Here is a 23,481-nt window from a genome sequence, read left to right on the forward strand (position 1 = left end):
TGGAATCCGACTCTGAAAGACCAAATTAATGTCAGATTCAAACAACCTAAAATACTTATAATCATCACAAAAAGAAGAGAAAGACAAAGAATTAGTTATTTTACTCGCTGCGAGGAGAACGGACAAAGATGTGCTTTCAGTTACAAATCTCCTACCGCTCTGAAAACCATTTGTCCACACCTCTCTTTTTATTATCTTTGGGGGCTCCCTAGTTACAATAAACGTTGCTCTCTAAGGATGGGAAAAACTGCTGCAACGTAAACAGGTCATATTCACCATTATCTTGTAACAACACACTTCCACAGTCTCCCCCATCTTAAGATCAGTGTGTCTTGTGTTCAGCACAATCAGCCACCCTCTTTATGACATCCTCATCTGTGACTGCTTCCTTCTCAGCTCCACCTTTGATCCTTGCCTGCAGACAAACTCATCACATCCTTACTCACACATACAGCATCAAAGGTTATAAAGATCAAATAGTCAAGTTAATAGAAAAAGAAAAAATATAAGATAAATCCATATACAATTATTCCAACACTCTCAGTGAAACTACTGAGGTTCCTCTAAAAGTACACAGTTAAACCTTCCCAGTTTTTTCTGTATATTTAAAATGACTGCAGCTCCAATTGTAAAGCAAACCAAACATTTTATCTACCGAACTTAAGTACATTACATTATTAGATGTTATTTTAAATTGTTTTGTCATCTCTGAGATTGGTACCTAATGTGCAGGCACCGTTGCACATTTAAGTCTGGTTTCATCTTGTTTGTTTAATGATGACAAAAATATTTAGCTAATTCTAATTCATTTGTGTTGATAAAATGATTTTGAACAGTAAACCTGTCAGTTCCCATGTGTTTACAACTCAACTGAAATGATTGCCATCAAAAGGGGTTCTCTCTAAATCTTGGATTGATAACAACTCTACAGAACCCCATTAAGAAACAGACTTATCTGGGTTCATGCTTGAAAACGGCTCTAAGAAAAGGGTGAGCTGTGGAGTCTTGTTTCTAAATCAGTGCATGATCACAATGCTTGCATTCAAAATCTGCTGGAAATTTAAAGCTAGGAAATGTTGCCTCTTTAATAATAGAAATTAAAACAGTCCCATAACCTGGTTTATTATTATTTTGTAGAATTATAAGAAGTACACCTGACTGATGAGGAGTCCTCTTTATTTTCGGTAGTCTGTTTTCATTTTCTTTAATTAATTTAGCTTCTCATTGTCTGAGCAGCAGTTTGTAGCAGCAGACTCCCATCACTGTCAGCAGCAGCAGGATGAGTGGGATCGTGGGAATGATGACATAAACTAAATTCACAGATAAAAGATAGAGACAGATGTATGGGGTAAATGTTAGGCAGCAATTGCAGACTTTGTTTGACCTGTTCTCATTTCCTGGTTGTTGTCACTTGGATCCCATGGGAAGTGCGGATGAAAAAAAGACCTCTGCAATGTAATGATGTCTCAGGCGATCGCACTCTACATATATTCCTTAAAGTAGCAGAAATGTCCAATAACAGTGTGCTGTCATGTAATTTACCTTTCTCACTGGAGGTGGGCGACAGAGTGCTTTCCACTGGCTTTTCTGTGAAGAATATAGAAATACAGGAATTTAGGAATGTTCAAAGTAAAACCACAAGAAATGTTTCCAGCTGTACCTGTTGTGTATTTGCAGATGAAATTGTTCTTGGTTTCACAGTTGTCGTCATTCCACTGGAACATGTAGAGGTCACCGTGATCTGCGGGAGCCGACGGTTGGTGGTACATCACCACACACACTTCATAGCCGCATGTTGAAATAATGTTTGTATGTTGCAATACATTTTTTTATATAACTGTTTGGAGCTAATAAAAAAACAGGAATGACCCTCAGTGACCCTTCCTCTCATACCTGATCGTGAATTTTCCACTGTCCAGCCAGTAGTACTGGGACGAGCAGTCCGAACTGCTGTCCTCGTGTCCCAGTCCACGCCGAAGCCCTATCCAGAAGTCTCCATCCGTGGGACGAAGATCTCTGATGAGCTGCTCTATGACCTTCTGCTCAGATGCAGACTCGATGCTTAGCAGCTGGCCTCCGTCTCGCCTGCAAGCATTCTCTGCCTCCTCACAGTTCAGCTTCCAGCGCAGCTCCGAGAAATAGGCCAGCTTGTAACACGGTCTCCCTTTTTCTGCCTTGCACACTTGTTGGCCTGGACAGACACACAAAAAGGATACCTCAAGCCAACCTGTAGAATGTTTTCTTTAGGTTCCTGTTTTCTTTTTCATAAATATGAAGCAAACACATACTAAGATCCAGAAGGAGGAGCAGCGAGAGAGGAGGAGAAAGAAACTGCATGTTTGGGAGGGGGCTGTAATCTGTTAAGAGCAACTTTAATGATAAGAGAAGAGGCTACATTGATCGCAGGATATCCAATCGCCCGAGTGCTTCTCATCGTAAACGCTGACAAGAGGCAGATTTCACTCATTCCTTTATTACTTAAGCTTTTGATATTATCATTACAAAAGTGTTACATGAAAATGATCCCCCCTAACTCGATCAGGGATGATTTAAGCATTATTCTCAGCTCGATTGGGCTGCATTGTTTTTTCTCGGTGCAAACAGCACAGAGACATTTGTTGGAAATCTAAGATGTCTATTGAACAAAAAAGTAAATATGAAAGCTGAGAAATGGATTTTAAATACCTGGATGCATGCGTCAAGCTTTGATTTAGATGCATTACCTCAGTTTGGAAGACACAACTTCAGGTTTTCAAATAAAGCCCTCTCTTTAAATCAATAAGCAGAGCACAAATTGAACAAAAGCAAAATCTGTCTTGAACTGTGGAAGAACTAGTCTGTATTTTATTTAGAAATAATGCTCACCATTACAGAAAGGTGCACTGAGATGGAGGTTTGTTAAGTCTTCATTTGTCAGACTGAATTAGAAATAAAGGATAAGAGAAGCCTGTTTCTCTAGGCTTTGTTTTACAGCAGCCTTCACCATAAAACTCAACCCATCTGTCACTGCAGCAGCCTGACCTCAAACTAAAGAATTTCGAATAATCAATTTTGTAACCTGACTGGATTTAATCAGAGAGGAACCTTGTTACAAATGTAAAATAAATGGAGGTAAATGCATAATTTTGTGGGGTTTTAAGAGTATGTAAGACGTTTTAGTTAATCCAGGACTTTCATATTTTTGTAGAATAAATGTGATGTTCTATTACATCTGATACTTAATTTAAACAGTGAAAACTCATTTCATGGGATGTTCTTTAATCAGTGGTTTAATTTTTAAAAATGGTTCTATCAATACCTAAACATTAAAGAAAATATAATTACTTTTAAACAAAAGTTGAAAGTATTAACTTGAGTAGCACTGTGTGTGTTTGTTAGGATTTGAATTTGGAGGGCAATGACATTGGACTTTATCATCTATTCTGGGAAGAATGATCTTTGATTGTCATATTTGGCTGGGGCTTAGGAGGACCAACGTGCGAGCAGGAGCGTGGGAGTCGCATGGTGAGTTGAATCATTTATTGATATGAACAAGTAAACATACACAGAGATGTAGAACATGGAACATGGACAGGGTTACAGTCATGGATACATATTTAGAGGCAGGCAAACAGTGGTGGACAGGCTGGCATGGCAAACAGTATCAGGGAGGCATCGGACAAGGAGCAGGTAGTAAACAGAAGGACCCAGTGGTAAGCAATAAAAACCAGAGAGTACAAATACAGAGGCAAGGTGGAGACATGACCAATTAACAAAATGAGCTAATCAGGTGGAAAGAGGAGCAGCTGGTGGGAAGTAACAGAAATATCAAAAACACATGAATGTGGCAAAAACCTAATCTACCATGAATGAACTGAAATAACCACAACTAGGGAACATAAACAGAGAAACCAACATGAACTTAAACACAAGTGACATTGATATCCAGAGCAGACTCCAGACAAGCGTCAGGCTATGTTAACTCCCAGAACATTTGGTTATGTTCTGGGTTTCTTTTTTGTTTTTTTGGACATTTTAAAACAATGTTAACAGATTAGGGGAAACAAATTGTAAATTACCTATTTTCAAAATAATGTGTGTGCTAGCAGCATTTAACTCTTAGGGCCTGATCTTCAACGATCTTGCACTTGTGCACATTTTGCCTTGATCAGGGTTGTGCGCGATCAGCAGATGATCACTGACAGCGATGTTATGCTGGAATGATGTTGAATGAAGTGTTGCAAGGATGTTTACCATAGGAGAAATATTATAGCTTCTGTTTGTGATAGGCTCCAAATCAGAGCTTAGATAATCATTCTCCTCTATCTTCAACTATTTTTTATTTTTTTATTTTTGACAACCCAAATCTGTTGGCACATGTACAGAAGATTCTCTCTCTCTGTCATCTGTTATTCCATCTATGCCTCCTTCTGGCCAAAATGACAGCAGGCATTTGTGAGCCCCCTTTAGTACCAGCATTTCAAACGTGTTAAATCCACACGCCAAAATTGCGCCTGCAAACCATTTCAGGCTTTGAAAATCGCATTGCGGATGTTAAAGGATGACATTTGAATATCCTCCTTCCATAAATGTGCGTGTTTGGGTCATTATCATGTAATAAAGACAGAGCAAATGATGCCCCAGTTTAACAAACTGATCATAGCAAGACATAAAAAACATGTTCCTAAGCCAATAACACGTTCCGTAAATTACTGTACTGCATATTTTGTGTAAACATTGGCAACTGGTAAGTCATATCCCTTTGCTCTACATTGGCCGCTTCTCTTGTTGACTCTTCTTTCCACTGGTGCTAGTTCATACAAGGACTTTGTTGGTCATTTGTGGGAACTGTTTGTTAGTTTTTGGAAAGTGATGGCTTGTGCAACATCTGATTAAAAAAGAGTTGATTGTTTACTATTTGTCTTTGATTTGGGTCATGTAGTGTGTGGATTACACTCAAATGAAAAAGTTTGTTTCCTTTTAGTATTTTTAAGTCACACAAAAAAGCACATAAATAATTTAAATATTCAGTCTTACAATAAACTGGTTGCAGTTTTGACTTACAAAGCTTTGTAGAAGCATCCATACCTCCTTAAGCATTGTTTCAATACAGCCACAAACATGTTTTCTTGGGGTTTAATGTATTAAGCCAACACAAAGCAGCACATATTTGGAAGTGGAAGGAAAATGATACTAAGTTTTCAAAGCATCTTGCAAAGTGGGAATGTCTTTCTTTAGAAGGACAGGAAAAATGGTGAGAGTTGATACAGAGCAATCCTTATAGAAAACTTGTTAGAGGCTGATAAAGATTTGAGGGGTAAAGGTTCCCCTTTCAGGAGGACAACTATAAAAAACAAATCAAAGCTCACTCCTTTGTTAGAATGACCAGTCAAATTCCAGATCCAAATCCAACTGAGAATTTGTGGCAATGACATTGGACGTTTTTGTCACTGACAACTGTCCAACTCCAGGTGACAAACTCGCTCACGTACACCCGCTCAAAACTAACACACTTACTCTACACATAAGCTCACCCATACACATACACTCCTACACAAAGATACTCCTCATGGTTGAAGGTCATACAAACACAGGTTACCAATACATCAATGTGGCCTGCCTATTGTGATACTGGATCCACTATGAGTTATTAAAGTTAATCATGCAATTAGAATTTTTCATGAAATATCCTTTTTGTAGAGCAAATCTACCCTGGCACATTTATGCAACCATCTTCTCAATACAGTTTGTCTACAATGCCAAGACAGGACACATGAAAAACAAGACCCTGGATTCAAATCCTCCTATGGGGGCTTTCTGCATGGAGTTGCATGTTCTCCTCATACATGCGTTGGTTCTCTCTGGGTACCCTTGCTTCCTCCCACAGTCCAAGAATATGACTGTTAGGTTAACTGGTTTCCCTAAATTGCCTTTAGGTGTGAGTGTCTGTGTGCATGGTTGTTGGTCATGTGTGTCTCTCAGTTGCCCTGTGATGGACTGGCGACCTGTAGAGAGTGTACCCCGTCTCTTGCCCAATGACTGCTGGAGATAACATGGAGGCACCAACACCCTCCAAAACCCCCAACGACCCTGCAAGGGGGTGTAGACGATGGCTGCACGGATGGTCCAACTTTCAATAAAGAAACTGACAACAGGAACAATTCCATAATATGTATAACTTTAATCCAAGATATGGTTATCTTCCAGATTATCAGAAGGTTTAAAACAGCAGAATAAGAGTTAGGGTCTGATTTAATACATGCATCATCTTCCATGGTTAACAGAGGGGAAATTTTGACAAATACATATTTTCAAACATGATATAAACACACCAAATAGACACTGAATGTCTGTGGTGTGGGGTACTATTAAAAGGTCACAGTCTAAAAAGATGGCACATTTTTGATAAAATGCTTTAAGAGCACAGATGCAGCGGATTAAAGCATGCAGGTTGGTTTAGCTTTTCAGAAACGTCAGTGCTGTGTAGTCTTGAGTATCATCTCCAAGGTTTTCAACAAGGAAAGGGACCACTCTAAAAAGATTGATATGAAAATCTCTGGAATCATCATTAGACTCAATCAGACCATCCGTGGAGCCACACAGCTGATGGGTTCCCCAGCTGACCACTCCGATCTGTGAAAAAAAAAAAATCAGTCATCTCAGTTGTTACTTTTGTTGACCTGTTCTTTTATGATCATATTTCTAATCATACAACCAATATCTGACACATTTGCTGCATACAGCTGTTTACCTGGATGGTCCGCAGCTCGTAGTTCTTGAACACAGCACCGCCAGAATCACCTGTCCCGAATATTTCACACAGACAGAGTTACCAAACTGTACCACCAAAGTTATTTATGATCAAAGGTGACAAGAACATACATACCTGTGCATGCTATATGATCTCTGTGCTCAACTCGACCACCAGTGCACAAGAAGTTGTCGGTCACAGCAACCCTTTCGTCTTTTGTGGTGATGCCCGGTGCCAGCAGTGCTTTTTTGATGCATACATTTCTCTGCAATGAGTAATTCAAGATGGCATCAACGAGACATTAAGTTGGGAAATAAAACAGCCCAAATGACTGAAAAACTCACGTTTTCTCCAAGCTTGGCGTAGACGTCCTTTTCTGCTACCAGCGGTGCCTTCCTTGTTAGGAAACTGAGTCGCTCACGATGACTCTTTAACAGGACCTGTTCTGTTAGGTCAGAATTCACAACACTTTAAGTTGTACCTGGCCACTATTTTAACTACAAACCTATTTAAGGCAGAGCCCGCCTTTAGAGGTCGATTTTCCTGTCCCCACGGCACAAAAGCCATTCAATATCCTTTGAATATCTTATATTTATTTTATTATTTTCTCCCTTTTTTGATGTTTGTAAAAAATTAAGTAATTTTTGTTTCATTTTGCACTTTTAGTTTTTAAAAAAAATAATGAAACATTCAAGACTGCTTCAAAATAGTGTATATGTATATTTAATTTTACAAGTTGTTTTTTTTTATTCTTTATATGTGCTAGACAGTAATCACCTCTTTATTTTGTATTTGTGTGAATTACATTGGTGCAACAAGGCTTTTTATATAGTGCTACTTATAAAATATCTTGCTCTATCAGACTAAATGTTTTAAGAAAAAAAAAGTATATTTTTAAACAACCATTAGGTTAATTTGTTCAAAGAAACTCAAAACATTTCACAGTTCTACTGACTTAATGGAGATACTCAAAAGAAAACTACGCTCCTAAAGAAGAAAGTTCATTGCAATCATTTGTGACAAATATCTGTTGCTTCGTTAGTGAGCTGTTGTGGTCATTTTATTATAGTGTGCTCTACAAACAGGTTGCACAAATTACAATCACTCTCTAACATAACTGTCTAGGACTTCCTCCCATACTGAATAAATTATTCACTGCTATTGTACATAAATAATTATAGATTAGGTGTGAATACTGACCTTGGAATGAGAGAAAATGCTCACATTAGTTTTACTTTGTTTAGCTTAATCGTAAATTAAATCTTTGGGAGTTGACACCCTAACCAGGATTAAAATTAGTTGTTGAATTTGTCACTTTTATTTTTATGATATTATTCTTTTACACCTTACAATCCATCCATTCATCCATCCATCGTCTTCCGCTTATCCAAGGTCAGGTCACGGGGCAACAGCTTAAGCAAAGAGACACAGACTTCCCTCTCCCCAGCCACTTGGGCCAGCTCGTCCAGGGAAATCCCAGGCCAGCCGAGAAACATAGTCCCTCCAGCGTGTCCTGGGTCGTCCTCTGGGCCTACTCCCGGTGGGACATGCCCAGAACACCTCACCAGGGAGGCGTCCAGGAGGCATCCTAACCAGATGCCCGAGCTACCTCAACTGGCTCCTCTCGACGTGGAGAAGCAGCCGCTTCCCTCCCGGATGAGCTTCTTACCCTATCTCTAAGGGAGTGCCCAGGCACCCTACGGAGGAAACTCATTTCAGCCTCTTCTTTCCAGGATCTTGTTCTTTCGGTCGTGACCCAAAGTTCATGGCCATAGGTGAGGGTAGGAACGTAGACCAACCGGTAAATTGAGAGCTTTGCTTTTCGGCTCAGCTCTCTCTTCACCACAACGGACCGGCACAGTGCCCCCATTACTGCGGCAGCCGCACCAATCCGTCTGTCAATCTCCCGCTCCATTTTTTCCCCACTCGTGAACAAGACCCCGAGATACTTAAACTCCTCCACTTGAGGCAGGAACTCCCCTCCACCCTGAAGAGGGCAAGCCACCCTTTTCCGGTCGAGTACCATGGCCTCGGACTTGGAGGAGCTGATCTTCATCCCAGCCGCTTCAAACTCGGCTGCGAACCGCCACAGCGCATGTTGTAGGTCTTGGCTAGAGGGAACCAGCAGGACCACGTCATCTGCAAAAAGAAGAGATGAAATCCACTGGTCCCCAAACCAGACCCCTTCCGGCCGTTGGCTGCGTCTAGAAATCCTGTCCATAAAAATTATGAACAGGACCGGTGACAAAGGGCAGCCCTGCCGGAGTCCAACATGCACCGGGAACAGGTCCGACTTAGTGCCGGCAATGCAGACCAAACTCCTGCTCCGCTTGTACAGAGACCGGATGGCTCCTAATAAAGGGCCCCCAATTCCATACTCCTGGAGCAACCCCACAGGGCATCACGAGGGACACAGTCGAATGCCTTCTCCAGGTCCACAAAACACATGTGAACCTTATGAAGGGGGACCACCACCCCAGTGTGCCAGTCCAGAGGCACTTTTCCCCGACCGCCACGCAATGTTGAAGAGGCGTGTCAACCATGATGACAGCCCAACAACATCCAGAGATTTGAGGTACTCAGGGCGGATCTCGTCCACCCCTGAAGCCTTGCCACCACGGAACTTTTTAACCACCTTGGTGATTTCAGCCTGAGTGATGAAAGAGTCCAATCCCGAGTCCCCAGCCTCTGTTTCCACCACAGAATTCATGATGGCAGGATTGAGGAGATCCTCGAAGTACTCCTTCCACCGCCCATAATGTCCTCAGTCGAGGTAAGCAGTCTCCCACCCCCACTATAAACAGTGTTGGCGAAGCACTGCTTCCCCCTCCTGAGGCGACGGACGGTTTGCCAGAATCGCTTCAAGGCCAACCGGTAGTCCTTCTCCATGGTCTCACCGAACTCCTCCCAGGCCCGGGTTTTTGCCTCTGCCACAGCCCAGGCCGCAGCACGCTTGGCCTCACGGTACCCGTCAGCCGCCTCAGGAGTCCCACAAGCCAACCACAGCCGATAGGACTCCTTCTTCAGCTTGACAGCATCCCTTACTGCCGGTGTCCACAACCGGGTTCTGGGATTGCCGCCGCAACAGGCACCGCAGACCTTACGGCCGCATCTACGGGCAGCAGCATCAACAATAGATGCGGAGAACATGGTCCACTCGGACTCTATGTCTCCAACATCCCCCGGGATCTGGTCAAAGCTCTCCCGGAGGTGGGAGTTGAATACATCCCAGCAGAGGGCTCCGCCAGGCGTTCCCAGCAGACCCTCACTATGCGCTTGGGCCTGCCAAGTCTGTCCGGCTTTCTCCTCCTCCAGCGGATCCAACTCACCACCAGGTGGTGATCAGTGGACAGCTCAGCCCCTCTCTTCACCCGAGTGTCCAAAACATGCGGCCGAAGGTCTGATGGTACGACAACAAAGTCGATCATCAACCTCCTGCCTAGGGTGTCCTGGTGCCAAGTGCACTAATGGACACCCTTATGTTTGAACATAGTGTTCATTATGGACAATCTGTGACTAGCACAGAAGTCCAATAACAAAACACCACTCGGATTCAGATCGGGGAGGCCATTCCTCCTGATCACGCCTCTCCAGGTGTCACTGTCGTTTCCCACGTGGGCGTTGAAGTCCCCCAGCAGAATAATGGAGTCCCCGGGAGGGGCACTATCCAGCACCCCCAACAGGGACACCAAGAAGGCCGGGTACTCCGCACTACCGCTCGACCCATAGGCCGAGACGACCGTCAGGGACCTATCCCCAACCCTAAGGCGCAGGGATACAACCCTCTCATCCACTGGGGTAAACCCCAACACGAGATGGCTGAGCTGGGGGGCAACAAGCAAACCCACACCAGCCCGCCGTCTCTCCCCGTGGGCCACTCCAGAGTAGAAGAGAGTCCAACCCCTCTCAAGGAGATGGGTTCCAGAGCCCACGCTATGCGTGGAGGCGAGCCCGACTATTTCTAGTCAATATCTCTCGACCTCCCGCACAAGCTCAGGCTCCTTCCCCCCCAGCGAGGTGACATTCCACGTCCCTAAAGCCAGCCTAAGCATCCGGGGATCGGGCCGCTGAGGTCTCCACCTTCGTCCGCCACCCAATCCTCTTTGCACCGGTCCCTCCCGCTTCCCCCTGCAGGTGGTGGGCCCACTGGGGGATGGCCTCGCGTCTCTCGTTCGGGCTTGGCCCGGCCGGGTCCCGCGAGGAGCAACCCGGCCACCAGGCGCTCTCCGACGAGTCCCGACCCCAGGCCAGGCTCCAGGGTGGGACCCCGGCTCCGCCGTACCGGGCGACGTCACGTGCCTCGATGTCTTGGTCCTCATGAGGGATTCTTGAACCACTCTTTGTCTGACCCATCACCTAGAGCCTGTTTGCCATGGGAGACCCTACCAGGGGCATTTAGGCCCCGGACAACACAACCTCTAGGATCATTTGAGCACTCAAACCCCTCCACCACGTTAAGGTTGCGGTACAAGGAGGGGAGGCATGCATCCATTTAGCTCAAATATTGATAATCAGTATACAATATTACAGTGTATGTAAATATTTCATTTCAAGTGTAGAGCACACAGGCAAAACTATCAGACCTTGTTGCCTGCATGTTGATTCGCCAACCAGGTTCAGAGCGTCACTGGTCTCCTGGGTGCAAGGTATGCATATCGGTCTAAAAGAAAAAAAAATAATAAAAAAACTTAAACAGAAATGTAAAATTATCTATAATGTCAATAAATAATTAGAAGTGGAACCATATTATTTCACAACAAAAACAATAAATACCTTGCAACATCAGAGAGCGCCACTGGTTCATCCAGGCGGAGAAGAGCCACGTCATAGTCATAAAACTCAGCCACCCCTTCTGCCACTTTGGCCAAGAGGTTGTACTTTGGGTGTAGCTTGAAACTTCTAACGTTTTTCTCTGCATAAATAAAGATTCAGCTTCTGCTATAATTTATGATATAAATCGATTACTATAGTTGGAGAGAAGCAATTTAGTTACATTTTATGTTAAAACCAATAATAATCTGTAATAAATGGATAAGTCTGTAGCTGTTTATTAATCATCAACAAAATTGAAGTTTGTTTTGTTTAGTCAATGGAAAATTCATCAGTAAACATAAATCATTACCTATGCTACCAGATCCATCTTCAATTCCAACCACTATATTCTGCGCCTCATCCCCGAAGGTGAAGCAGTGAGCAGCAGTCAGGACGAAGTCCGGCGACACTAGTGAGCCGATGCAAGTTTTTGCTTTTACTCCCTGAAGTTATACAGGACAGGTAGTATAGTAACTGTTAAATCATGATAATATTTTTGGTGAATTCGTTCATTTAATCCAGTTAAAAATCTCACAATAAATTAAGGATGTAACTCTAACAAATAAGAAAGAGTGGTGAAAAAGTTATTTTCAAAGCTATCGTATTCATATACAAATGGTTTGCAAAAAATATAATATACGGCTATTTAATGCTATTTTGATCTGTTAAATACGCTTCATGATTAGTTAAGTAAATTTCTACATTATTCACCTTGTTAATAATGAACACCAACCATGGATATCTTCTCCTCCTGCTAACTTTGTCAAACGTGGTTTCGTAATCTTTGTGCAGGCCACACAGACCTACAACTTTGCTTTCGTCTTTATTAAAAAAGAACAAACAAGAAAAGCAAATGCATAATGGTTAGGTTAATTGTACTATAACGCTGGATGCAGATATTTGTGGTTGATTCACTTTGCTGAATTTAAACTTTACAATCAGAAACCTGCCAAGTTTGTGAGCACAATCAAGGAATGTGACTGGTTTCCCACAGTCACTAAATATAAATGCATAAACTGTTGAGGAGATTAAAAAAGAACAATAACCAATATGTACATAGATATTTACGTATGCCCAATAATTTATTCATCCATTTTTTAAGGCAAGTTAGAATTGTGCAAATATTACATTGGGCTCATTGCATTAAACTGAATTACTCCAGACCACCAGGGTGCTTCATCACATCCCTCCACATCAGCAGCAAACAGCTTTCCTCTCGACTAGTTTGGGAAACCAGAGAACCATCCAGGCCCCCATTTATGACCACTTGTTTTTCCTGAGCTAAATTTGTGGTGAATAAGGAATTACGGGAACTAACATGCAAGAACAGAGATGAACATACATCACAGCTGAACAAACAAATAAACACAGGATTTTTACAGCTTTCCCTTTTCATAGAGGTCTCACCAATTATTGAATCAAAAGTCTCTTGTAATTCCTTAATTTTTGACATCCTGAAATAATGGTTGCCTCCCGTTCCTGTGGTGAGGGGCTGCAGGTCCTTATCAAAGATGTCTGCCCCAATGGCGAAGACATAAATGTCTGTAAAGTGGTAGGTGATAGGTTAGTATTTTGTTGAAATGACTAAAGGTACAGTGCCTTGCCAAAGTTTTTGTACCCCTTAGAAAACCTTTTTTGAAACTTGATCACATTACAACCTCAAACATAACACCTTCAACATATGTTATTGGTATTTTATATATCAACCCAAAATGGCGCATGTTAAAAGATAGAAAGTGATGCACCGTTTTCAATCTCCTTTTTTTATAAATAAATATATAGCTTGGGCTTGCAGCCTTCAGCCTCCCTGGGTCAATAATATGTACAACTAGACCTTGCTGCAGTTACAGCTCCAAGTCATTTGGCATAAATCTCTACAAGCCTTGTACATGACAGAAATGTCTGCCCTTCTTTGCAAAATAGTTCATGCTTAGTCACAATGGAAAGGGTCTCTAAAAACACGTTTTCAACTATTTCCCACACCATAATGCTGCCACCACCATGTTTCACCTTGGAAATGGTGTCTGGTCTGGCTTGTTCTTATGGTTTTCATGATGCTGCTTGTTCAGTTGTGAAATAATCTGTAATTACAGCAAAAAGTGGTTGTAGAAAGTAATGTCTCAGAGGGATTGAATACAAATGCAAGCCGCAGTTTTCAGTTTTTTATTTATAAAGGATTTGAATATTATTTTTCTTCCACACACATTAAGCACTACTTTTGGTTGATATATCACATAGATTTCCTATACATAAAAGTTTCTCACTGGAACTTCATAGAGCAACAGTAACATGGCACATACTGAAAACTGAACTTACCGAGATATTCATCTCTTGAGCTGGCCTGTTTGTCCACAGTTGAATTCATATAGACCCTGTTTTTTATTCTCGAAACAGTAGGTAAAGGAGGACCACCCATGTTATAGGCACCTGCAGAAAAGAATTTACATTTATAGATCTCCCTAAATATGTATTAAAACCTTAACATATATTTTTTTAATGTTGTAGCAGTTTCTTACAGGGAAAGCCTTAGCCCCCACACGCACCCCACCAAACAAGAAAACAACAACATAATCAGAGGCTATGTAATAATTGCTTTTTTTTTTGTTTGTTTTTTATGAATCATTGCTGCGACAATTAAGACCCTTAAGACTCTTAAGGCCGAAGCCCTCGTTGGCGGGCCCGCTAGGCCACGCACCTTTTTGGCGGTCTAAAAAACTAGGTAAAACACTACAACAAATTTTTTCTTCAATACATCGCAAGAGGAGGCTTTCATCTTCACAAAACAATTCCCCAAATGAGTTTTGCACAAATACCTTTTAGTTTTGCATAGTGTTTTGCACCAAAAAAAACTTTTGGTGAGGCTCAAAAATGTTTATATTTTCTTTGTTTAATTACAAATAAATCAGACATAGTAACAGTTACAATAGTGGTACCACTGGAAAAATAGTATTTTATGTCTTACCTTTACACAGGTACCAAACGTTTGCATGTAGGCCTCATAACTGTGAAGCTATACTTGATTTATTTAAGGTATGTAATTTCAGGCAGAAATTGCTCTAAAACCCCTTAGGGCTTAACAGGTTAATGGGTGAGAGCCTAACCTACAAGTATGGCAGATGTGTGCTAATCATCATAAACCAGAAAGCTACAAGAAAATAATATCTGTGCCTGAAAGTCTCAAAAACTTGCAACAACACTGATCCCAATCAAATGGAGTTCCAATTCTGGTAGTGCCAGAAAGTCATTAAAAAGGTTTTTCTTCTTCATCATATGTATGCAAATTCTTCAATTTATTGTACATGATCTTTACCACCCTCTGAAAATGGTAAAATGGTCTAATGGTAAATTTTGAAATGTTGAAAGTATTTCAACACCAGGAAACAAAAAAACAGTAGAACTCAATTTTCATTGGTAAAGTTTTCAATTGATGTATTTTCAATGGAGGTCAATGGCACAAAAATGCAAAGCAGAAACAGATTGTTATTTTTTTGGCATAAATGGCACATAGAGAAATCCCGAAATACTTAAACTGATTCCAAAATGCACAACATAGTCAAGTTTAATCCCATTTGCATTAAAGATAACAAAAGTTCTAAAAAAAATCATTAAGAAAACGAGGTTTTTTAGACTTGTTACCAGGGTTGTCAATAAATTAATGGAAGGTGTTGTGTAATGAAGCAAAACATAAGATATGTTCTTGTTACCATCTGTGAAAAGGATCAGGACATGCCGATGATCTTTAAATCCCGCTCCAGCTTGTTTCTCTATAAAACTCATTCGCTCATCAAAGGTTTTGAAGACCAGGTTCAGATCTGTTCCAGTGTTTCTGTCTTTAAACCAAACCATGCACAAACACAGATGTTAAACCAGACACCAGAGTCCAGGTACGTATTTAAAACAGACACATTTTCTAGTTGAGTTAGACTCACTTTCTATTTTGAACGTTTCCAGGTTTTCTATGATTGAATTAAGTTGTAATTTGGCATTGAAAAAATCGAGAATGTTGACCACTTCGTATATTTCAGATGAGAAGAAGAGGATTTCGTAGTTTGGTGACACACTGAATGAGGCAATCTGTGGAAAACAACAACTCAGCTGAGGTGGGGTATCCTCTGTAAACTTTTGACATCTTTACGAGCACAGGTTAACTTGAATGATTGCTGTGAAATGTTTTGTTAATCCTGCGCTTCTGATGTTTAAAATTGCTTATGGTTATTTTTGTGTAGAGAAAGTGATCCATTTATCAGCAGGTTGCGTTTTCCGAAGTGTGCTTTGACAATGGGCCAAGGGCCTCGTGCCAAGAGACATCAGTCAAGATTATGATTTGTAATTCATAATTAAATTTACCTCTAATGGGCTGCTGTTCTGGCAGCCAAATTGGACTGGGGACAGTATGTCAAATGAGCCTGTAAGTGTGTTGCAGACACTGAATAAAAGCTTCATGCATAATCAGACCCAACTGGCCAACCAGTTAGTCCACACACAGCATGCCTTTAGAGAAAATGATTCTTATATATATGTAAAAATGGCCTCCTCTGTGCTCTAACATGTCTTTTTATTCCTCTCACGAATTGATTAAATGTCCGGTCCTAGCAGCACTAACTGCTACGTTTTGAACCTGCGTTAAGAAATCAGCAACTGTGTTTCCAGCACCCATCAACAGTAGTCTGTGGTCTCACCCCGTGTGCATCCTCAGACCCCTAAACTCTTCCCACAATCAGCAGAGCCATCATAACATAACTGCAGTCCAATCACTATGTTGCTGAGTCTCTGCATACTCAGCGTATCGTAAAGCAGAGGGAGCTCTACAGTACTTGACCGTTCCATTAGAAAATAATATAAAAATGTTTAATATGAGCGGTTGATCACACTTAAATGTCTCTCTGTTTTGCACATTTTTTTAATGAATAGTAAAGTTTGGGATGTTCATGTTTTTTGCGACTTACAGTCTAGATTTGTCTAGAGTTTTTGCATTGCAACATTAAGAGAGGGAGAGTTGTTGCAGGTAAGCAAATATTTTGTGCATTTTAGAAGGCCTGCATCCTTCTTTTTTGTAGTTACAACTCCAAACCTCTGGACCTCTGTAGACTTTTAGCTATTGGGAGTTTTGTTTGTCGTTCAAGGCAAAAGAACACCTTTTGAGATTATTCTGCTACTGAAGAAATGTTTTAAAGTCATACCCATTTTACTGCCAGATTCAGGCATGGCCTTTCACTGAGTGTAGCAGCCTGCTCAGGATTGTTTTTATTTCAGACCGTGAAACTCCACACCAGTATTATTTCTATGAACAACTGATCATATTGTCTGGTAAAAGTTTACTGTATGTACAATATTATCTTTTAATTCTCTTTAAATGATCCTGCAAAATTATCTATGGTTTTTTGTTGAGTTTATCACTGATGACCATTTTGCTTGCTCTGTGATTGTTTTTGTTTTTATTATTTTTAACAAAAACACTCCTGCTAGGCTTCTTTGCTCTCCCAACAATCCATTTAAAAGAAATATAATTGAAGCATTTGCTTTTAACTCTGCCCTGTTAGAGGGCATGGTATCATAAACTCTGAAATAAAATATTTTAAACAAGAATCTACTGAACTCTACCATTAAGCTGAAAATGGGTCGCCACCGAACCTTTCAACAGGATAGCATGTACATCTATAGAGCTTTGGTTGAGGTCTGCTTAAAGATTCGCTATTGCTTTTAATTAGGTGTTTTGCTCGTACCCTACCCTGTAGATGTCCATTTAACTGAATACAGACAATCACTCACTAATGTAAAGTGACAGCCAGCTGATATCAGTAAGAAAATATGATTTAAAGACCTTGAAAGGATTCCCCACCACTGTTTTTTGTGTCTTACCTTTTTAATCAGAGTTATCACAGCTTTTCTTGCTTCATCAAAGTCAGTTTTATTAATGCTCTGAGAAATGTCCACAGCAATATAGATGTTGAGAGTCCCATTTTTTGAAATCCTGATTGATCTCCCTTCTTGGGTATCATCTGTGTAATAAGAAGTTATATGAGAAATATGTTCCACATTTATACAGTTGTTTCACATGTGTAATCAGGTGTAACTAGAAATGACTGTTTCTTGTGTTGTCATGCAATATTAACAAAAATTTATTATTTTATATGTAGTGTCAGTTTGGTTATGTTAAACAAAAACTAACTCACTGCTATATTTGTCTACAAAACATGTTATAGCAACGGATATCATTTAACAGGAATAGTAGTAATAAGATTGAGTCCAGGAACTTACTAAGAGACTGTGTAGTGGTGCGAGTGCCTTTAATCGCGCTTCCAAAGGCTTCCGAAACCTCACGTGGGGTATCATATGTGTGCTTATCTGCAAGAAATAGAAGCAAAACAAAGTAAGATTTAATTTACTGATTAAAATTTGAAAAGTTAGAAAACAAAGATTGGCATCAAAAAAGACAAAACTCCTTACAGGAGATTCCATTAGCATAGACAGTTCATGAGACGCCTCTGATCATCAGAGTTTTATTGCTTGGTACCAAAACAAAAGAAGTACAGATACAAAATAAAATGTTTGGCTGGTCTTTTCAGAACAGGTGCATTAAAAAGTTAATTAATCACTAATCAGAGAAGCAGCTGAGAGGACCACAGAAACTCTGGCTCTGGAGGAGCAGCAGAAAACCACGGCTCCGGTTGAAGGATGATGATAGGACAACTATTAACTGTGGGCTCTATGAATCTCATCTTTGTAGAAAATTAGCAAGAAGAATAAAACGTTTTGCTTGTAGTTCGCCATAACCCACGTAGGGCACACATCAATCAAACAGGTGGAAGAATGAGCCTAGTCAATTGATCTTTTGGGCCTACATGCAAAATGCTGTGTCAGGTGCAACTAACACTGCACATCACCCTAAACAGACCATAATAGCAACAGCATGCTGTGTAGATACTTTTCTTTAGCAGGGACAATATAGATGGAAAAAAGCATGGAGCTAAATTAAAGGCAATGCTTGAAGGAGATCTGTTAGACGCTGCAATAGACTTGAGACTGGGGTAGTGGTTCACCTTTTTAACAAGACCACAACTTTAAACATTTCAATCAGTTTAAGATCAAAGCATGTTTTTCTGTTAGAATGGCCCAGTCAAGGTCCATACCTAAATTCAATTGGGAAATTCCTATTCAAAGACACTCTTTGTCGAATATGACTGAACTTAAGCCATTTTGTAAGGAATAATGGGCCAAAACTCTAGATGTGAAAAACCTCCATAAAGGAGAGCCTAAAAGTATTAACTCAAGGGGACTATATACAAATGAATACACTTTTAAAGTTAGATTTTTTTTTATCTTTGAACACCGTTAATTGTTTTCCTTACACTTAACACATTACTTAGTTGATGGTTCATCAAATAATGTCTGAATAAAATTTCTCAAAGTATCTGATTGTCACATGACAAAATTAGCAAAAGTTCAAGAATCTATATACAAGAGTTTTCATCTATTCATTGTTTAATTTTTGTATATATTCATGATCCCCAATTTAAACATTTAGATAACTGAATTTTAAAGTAGTTTGGTATCTAATTAACATATCATGTCTTTTATGAAATATCAAAATGAAATCAACAAATCTTACAGTAGCATGCTGGCTCTGTTCCTGTCCAATGGCCGTTCTCCAGACACACTCTTTCTCTAGAACCCACCAAAAAAAGTCCACTATTGCAGGTGTAGCTCACTTTGTCATGTATCCGAAACATATGTCCCCCTCTTGATGCTCCGGGTGGGATTCCAGGATCAGCACAGACATCTCCGGCTGTACAAAAATACAGAAGATAAGACACAAATGTCCTCTGTTCTTGTGGAAGTTTTACTTAAAATAAGCAATGGTGAGATAAAGGCCTCAATTAAACATGACCATTCCTGATGAGAATACAACAAAAAACTTGGAAGCTACATATTGAATATCATTATAAAAAAGATCTGATGACATGACTACTATATCATATAATCTAAGGGTGTAGTGTACTCAGTAATACATCTATCTGCATGTTTTTGGCCTGAATCATCTAATGTTGGCTGGGACCAGTGTATAACAGCTGCATTAATAAGCATAGTGATTGTTTCTTTGCCTTCAGACTCTAAACATTTATTACATCATCAGGTCTAACCCTGTCTCAATAACTGATTTACCAAATTTAATACACTCCTAATCATGCGTTTGTCCCATATACAAAATGTCTATGCACCTTAAATGACAGTAAAAAGAAAAAAAAGAAATGTTGCTCAGGACTCACTGTCACGGCTACAGATTGGAGTCGAGCCGCTCCACTTTCCATTGTTTAAGCAAATGCGTTTGGATGAGCCTCTCATGGTGTATCCAGAGTAACACTCATAAGAGGTCTCGTTGTTCACAAAGTACCTGTCCTGAGGAGGGTAGACGTTTCCATTCTCCAGTACGTTCGGGTCAGGGCATTCAACATCTTCAGGAAAGAAAGCAAAATGAGTCAGAGTTGTTTTGTTGACGAGGGGGTCAATTGAAATAAATTGTGAACCATTGAAAGCTGTGGTGCTCACGTCTGCATCTCTGTGGTGAAAACCTTTTGGGTGCAGGTCTCCAGGAGCCGTTAGGCTGGCAGATGCGGGTCAAAACAGGGTATGGGTAGTATCCTTCTTCATGACAATGGTAGATCAGTAAGCTGTCTCTATCCAGCTCTCTGGACAGTGTATAATTACCACCCTGTATTTGCAAACCATTCTCGGTGCAAACACACAGAACCTCAACACCTAAAAAAAAAGGCACAGACATTTATGTTTGCTTAGTTTTCTGGTACAGAGGTTATGTATTTGTGTTTTAAAAGCCACAGAACTACATATGGTGTATTTCAATGGCTAGTACGGCTAAATTCTTCTTGATTCAAATATATCTCTGCTACATCTTCCAGTGTTTTTCATGGATTGAATATAATTCGCATCCAGACAATTGAGGTTTTCTCCAGAAGTGTTAAGCATATTAGATCGGGCCCAATGAACTGACTTTGTTCATGTATCTACTGAAGTGTTGTATTTATAGTGGCTATGTACACATTTTTTAATTAAATCTTGTTACTTTTGATTAATGTACCAATTGAAAGTGACTAATCAAACATAGAAAAGTGTAACATGCTCAGTATTTGAATTTTGATTCTGTTGTATAGCTGGAAATCTCTCTAAGTTCTTAGAATATTACATTTAACACCTTTTACTATCATTTAAGGTAATTAAATTAATTGAGAACTAGGTCTCAGGTTGGAGTCGCAGGTTGGTGTCAGTCAGGGCCTCCCCTTGTCCCTGATCCTGTCTTGAATGGAAAGGATCTCAAAGTGTTGGTGTTGAAAGGGGTGGGTGGTTTGGGAGGTTCAGGGCCTCATCTTTGCTTTTTGCAGATGATGTGGTTCTGTCACGTCAAACAGAGGAGAGTTTATGTATCTTGTTGTTTCTAAATAATGTAACAAAGGATGTCTATATTCTGACTTTGTCATGAGCAATAGATCATGACCAGGATAGCTGGTACAGTACGAGCGGGTACTAATAAATTTCCCCTTAAGGTGGGCAGGCTCAGCCTCAGAGATAAGGTGAGCTTCTCCTTCATCTAACGAGAGCTTGAAGTACAGTTGCTGCTTCTTTATGTCAAAAGGATACAGTTGAGGTTGTTTAGGCATCTAATCAGGGTTCCTCCGAGATGCCTCCCTTTGGCATTTCACAAGGCACATCCCACTCCTCACACTGGGAGGAGAACCTGAGGCATATTCAGAACTTAGTGAGGGGGGGTACAGTATAAAATCCCTTCTGACCTGAGAACAGCTTGGGATCCCCAGAATGAGCTGATGAATATCTAGGTATGTGTCATGATCTTCCATTTTGGGATTTTTGTTAGTTTTAGTCTCTCATGTTTATCTCCTTTCTTACAGGTTACCCGTTGCAGTCTCTCTTAGTGCTGGTGTTAGTTTTTTCTTTTCAGTTAGGGTTTCCTTCATGTCCTCAGCTTACTTTAGTTAGTTCTTACTTTAGTCTTCACAGACTCTCACATCCTATACTGCTCTACATTTACTCTCACTCACTTAAAACTGTGCACATATATTTATATTAAATTGTAGATATGTATATACTGTTTAATTTGTATTGTATTGCACCGACTACGCCAAAACAAATTCCTTTTATGACCAAAAACGTACTTGGCAATAAAGCTTTTCTGATTTTGATTCTGATTCCCCCTCAGTTCCCTGCAGCTTGTCCTCACATGTGTTCAGCATTCATCTGTTTACTTGCCTCCCTTTCCCATTGGTTCCACATAGCACTACCCTCTGTTTAAAAGCTCTCATTGTCATTTGCTGATTTCTCCCGTGAACTACCCTGCTGTTTCACTGCTGATTCTCTGCATTTCCTTGTTGTCAACTCGTGTAAGTTTTTGGAATTCTTTTTTCATTAAAAGAAGAACCTTTTCTCATCATGCTGCTGCCCAGTGTTTGTCTGTGTTTTGGTCCCATACAACCCCAAACCACGACAGTATCCTTATTGGACCTTTTACCCCCACAAAACAGTAACAGAAGATTAACCATCATATAATATAATATAATATAATATAATATAATATAATATAATATAATATAATATAATATAATATAATATAATATAATATAATATAATATAATATAATATATCTATAAATAATACATCTATAATAATACATCTATAAAATAAAAGTTCCTATAATGAGGACAATAGTCAAGTGCAGTTACATAATTCCTATAATTTATGTTATCTTTTGGTCAATTGTGTATTTATTCATATTATTTCACTGGCAGAATATTATTTATATATATGAAAGGTGCTATATGGTTAAACTTTGCCTACAACTGATGGGGAACATGTTCCACAGCCTTTGCTAAAAAACCTGAAAGATCTATAGATTATGTATTAAACATTTAAACATTTTAAATAATTCAAATTTTAACTAGACTATGTGATTATTTTTCTTTCTTTCTTTCTTTCTTTCTTTAATTTTGCACTGCATTGGCAAAAACAAGAGTTTAAAGTTGATACATTCATATATATCTATTAAGAACCACTAACTAATTGTCAGAAAAACAGGGGTGAAGGAAAGTATTAGTAGAAGCCTTTCAACAGTTGTGTATACACAAGGCAAATGTCATCACTAGATTAAATGAACAGTTTTTAGTGAAATGTACATTAAAAGAAGTTACTACTTTTTTGATTTTAACTAAATCAAGGTTTCTAACTTTCCACATGTGTGGAGAGTAATTTAATATTCTCAGCAGCTGATTGATTAAAGAAAATTAACTTTTAGGCTTGGGTGTTGACAAACAAATATCATTCAGCTCTGAAAGTGAGACACCTGGACATTTTGTACATATGAAAATTGGAAATTATAAATAAAATGTAGGTATTATATGTTAATAAAAAGTGTTTTACCCAAACTGAGGAAACACAAGAGTGCAGCAAACCAGCTTCCAGATGTCCCCATGTTTCAGCCTAAGAGAACGGACTGGAATGTGATGAAAACAGCAGGGGCATTTAATTTATTTCAGAGGAGATCATAAGGTTCAGAGTGGAGGACCAGACAAAAGACCAGCCTGTTATTCATTAACTGTTTGACCAGTGAAAGGCGATCAATATGTGTTCCCCAAAAAACGTTTCAATCAGGAGTACTTTGTTTAAAGTGTTTGTCCAAAGAACACAAAGACGGACCAAAGAAAAACCCTTAAACAAGATGTTTTGGTTAATTGGAAATATTTAGGGTTTCCTGTGGATTTCCTTGTTAATGGTCTCTAAACCACTCTAAAGTAAGGCCATAACTGTTTTTTAAATCCTGGTTATGCCAGCATGTGTACACACAGGGTCACATGTTGGATAAAAAAACAAAGTCATTGTGAAACAGAGATAAAGTACAAACATTTGCCTCATCATTT

The 23,481-nt window shown here is 39.8% G+C and overlaps 1 protein-coding gene and 1 long non-coding RNA gene across 2 annotated transcripts; both read right to left on the bottom strand.

Moving 5' to 3' along the window:
* Window positions 1-1,061: 1,061 nt before the first annotated feature.
* On the bottom strand, window positions 1,062-2,221 carry LOC124877004. The gene is made up of 3 exons (XR_007040427.1): window positions 1,894-2,221; window positions 1,661-1,780; window positions 1,062-1,587 (listed from the first exon to the last, which is right to left on the bottom strand). It is a non-coding gene; the product is annotated as an uncharacterized LOC124877004 (long non-coding RNA).
* A 3,919-nt stretch (window positions 2,222-6,140) lies between these two features.
* Window positions 6,141-23,139, bottom strand: LOC124876043 (complement factor B-like). Its single transcript, XM_047378524.1, has 18 exons — window positions 22,985-23,139; window positions 20,090-20,299; window positions 19,810-19,995; window positions 19,152-19,328; window positions 17,801-17,887; window positions 17,402-17,541; window positions 15,472-15,616; window positions 15,247-15,372; window positions 13,859-13,969; window positions 12,950-13,084; window positions 12,254-12,363; window positions 11,853-11,985; window positions 11,504-11,642; window positions 11,314-11,390; window positions 7,075-7,175; window positions 6,866-6,995; window positions 6,731-6,780; window positions 6,141-6,612 (listed from the first exon to the last, which is right to left on the bottom strand). The coding sequence occupies exons 1-18, from the start codon at window positions 23,034-23,036 to the stop codon at window positions 6,436-6,438; spliced, it is 2,286 nt and encodes a 761-aa protein (XP_047234480.1). The 5' UTR covers window positions 23,037-23,139; the 3' UTR covers window positions 6,141-6,435.
* Between the last annotated feature and the right edge of the window lie 342 nt (window positions 23,140-23,481).

Source organism: Girardinichthys multiradiatus, chromosome 11 (assembly GCF_021462225.1).
Source record: "Girardinichthys multiradiatus isolate DD_20200921_A chromosome 11, DD_fGirMul_XY1, whole genome shotgun sequence".
In the NCBI taxonomy this organism is placed as follows: domain Eukaryota; kingdom Metazoa; phylum Chordata; class Actinopteri; order Cyprinodontiformes; family Goodeidae; genus Girardinichthys; species Girardinichthys multiradiatus.

Coding starts and splice junctions, on each gene's coding strand:
- LOC124876043 (XM_047378524.1), bottom strand. CDS start 23,036: ATGGGGACATCTGGAAGCTGGTTTGCTGCACTCTTGTGTTTCCTCAGT. Junction 19,996..20,089: donor TTCACCACAGAGATGCAGAC/GTGAGCACCACA, acceptor TCTTTCCTGAAG/ATGTTGAATGCCCTGACCCG. Junction 6,613..6,730: donor ACGAGCTGCGGACCATCCAG/GTAAACAGCTGT, acceptor TTTTTTTCACAG/ATCGGAGTGGTCAGCTGGGG.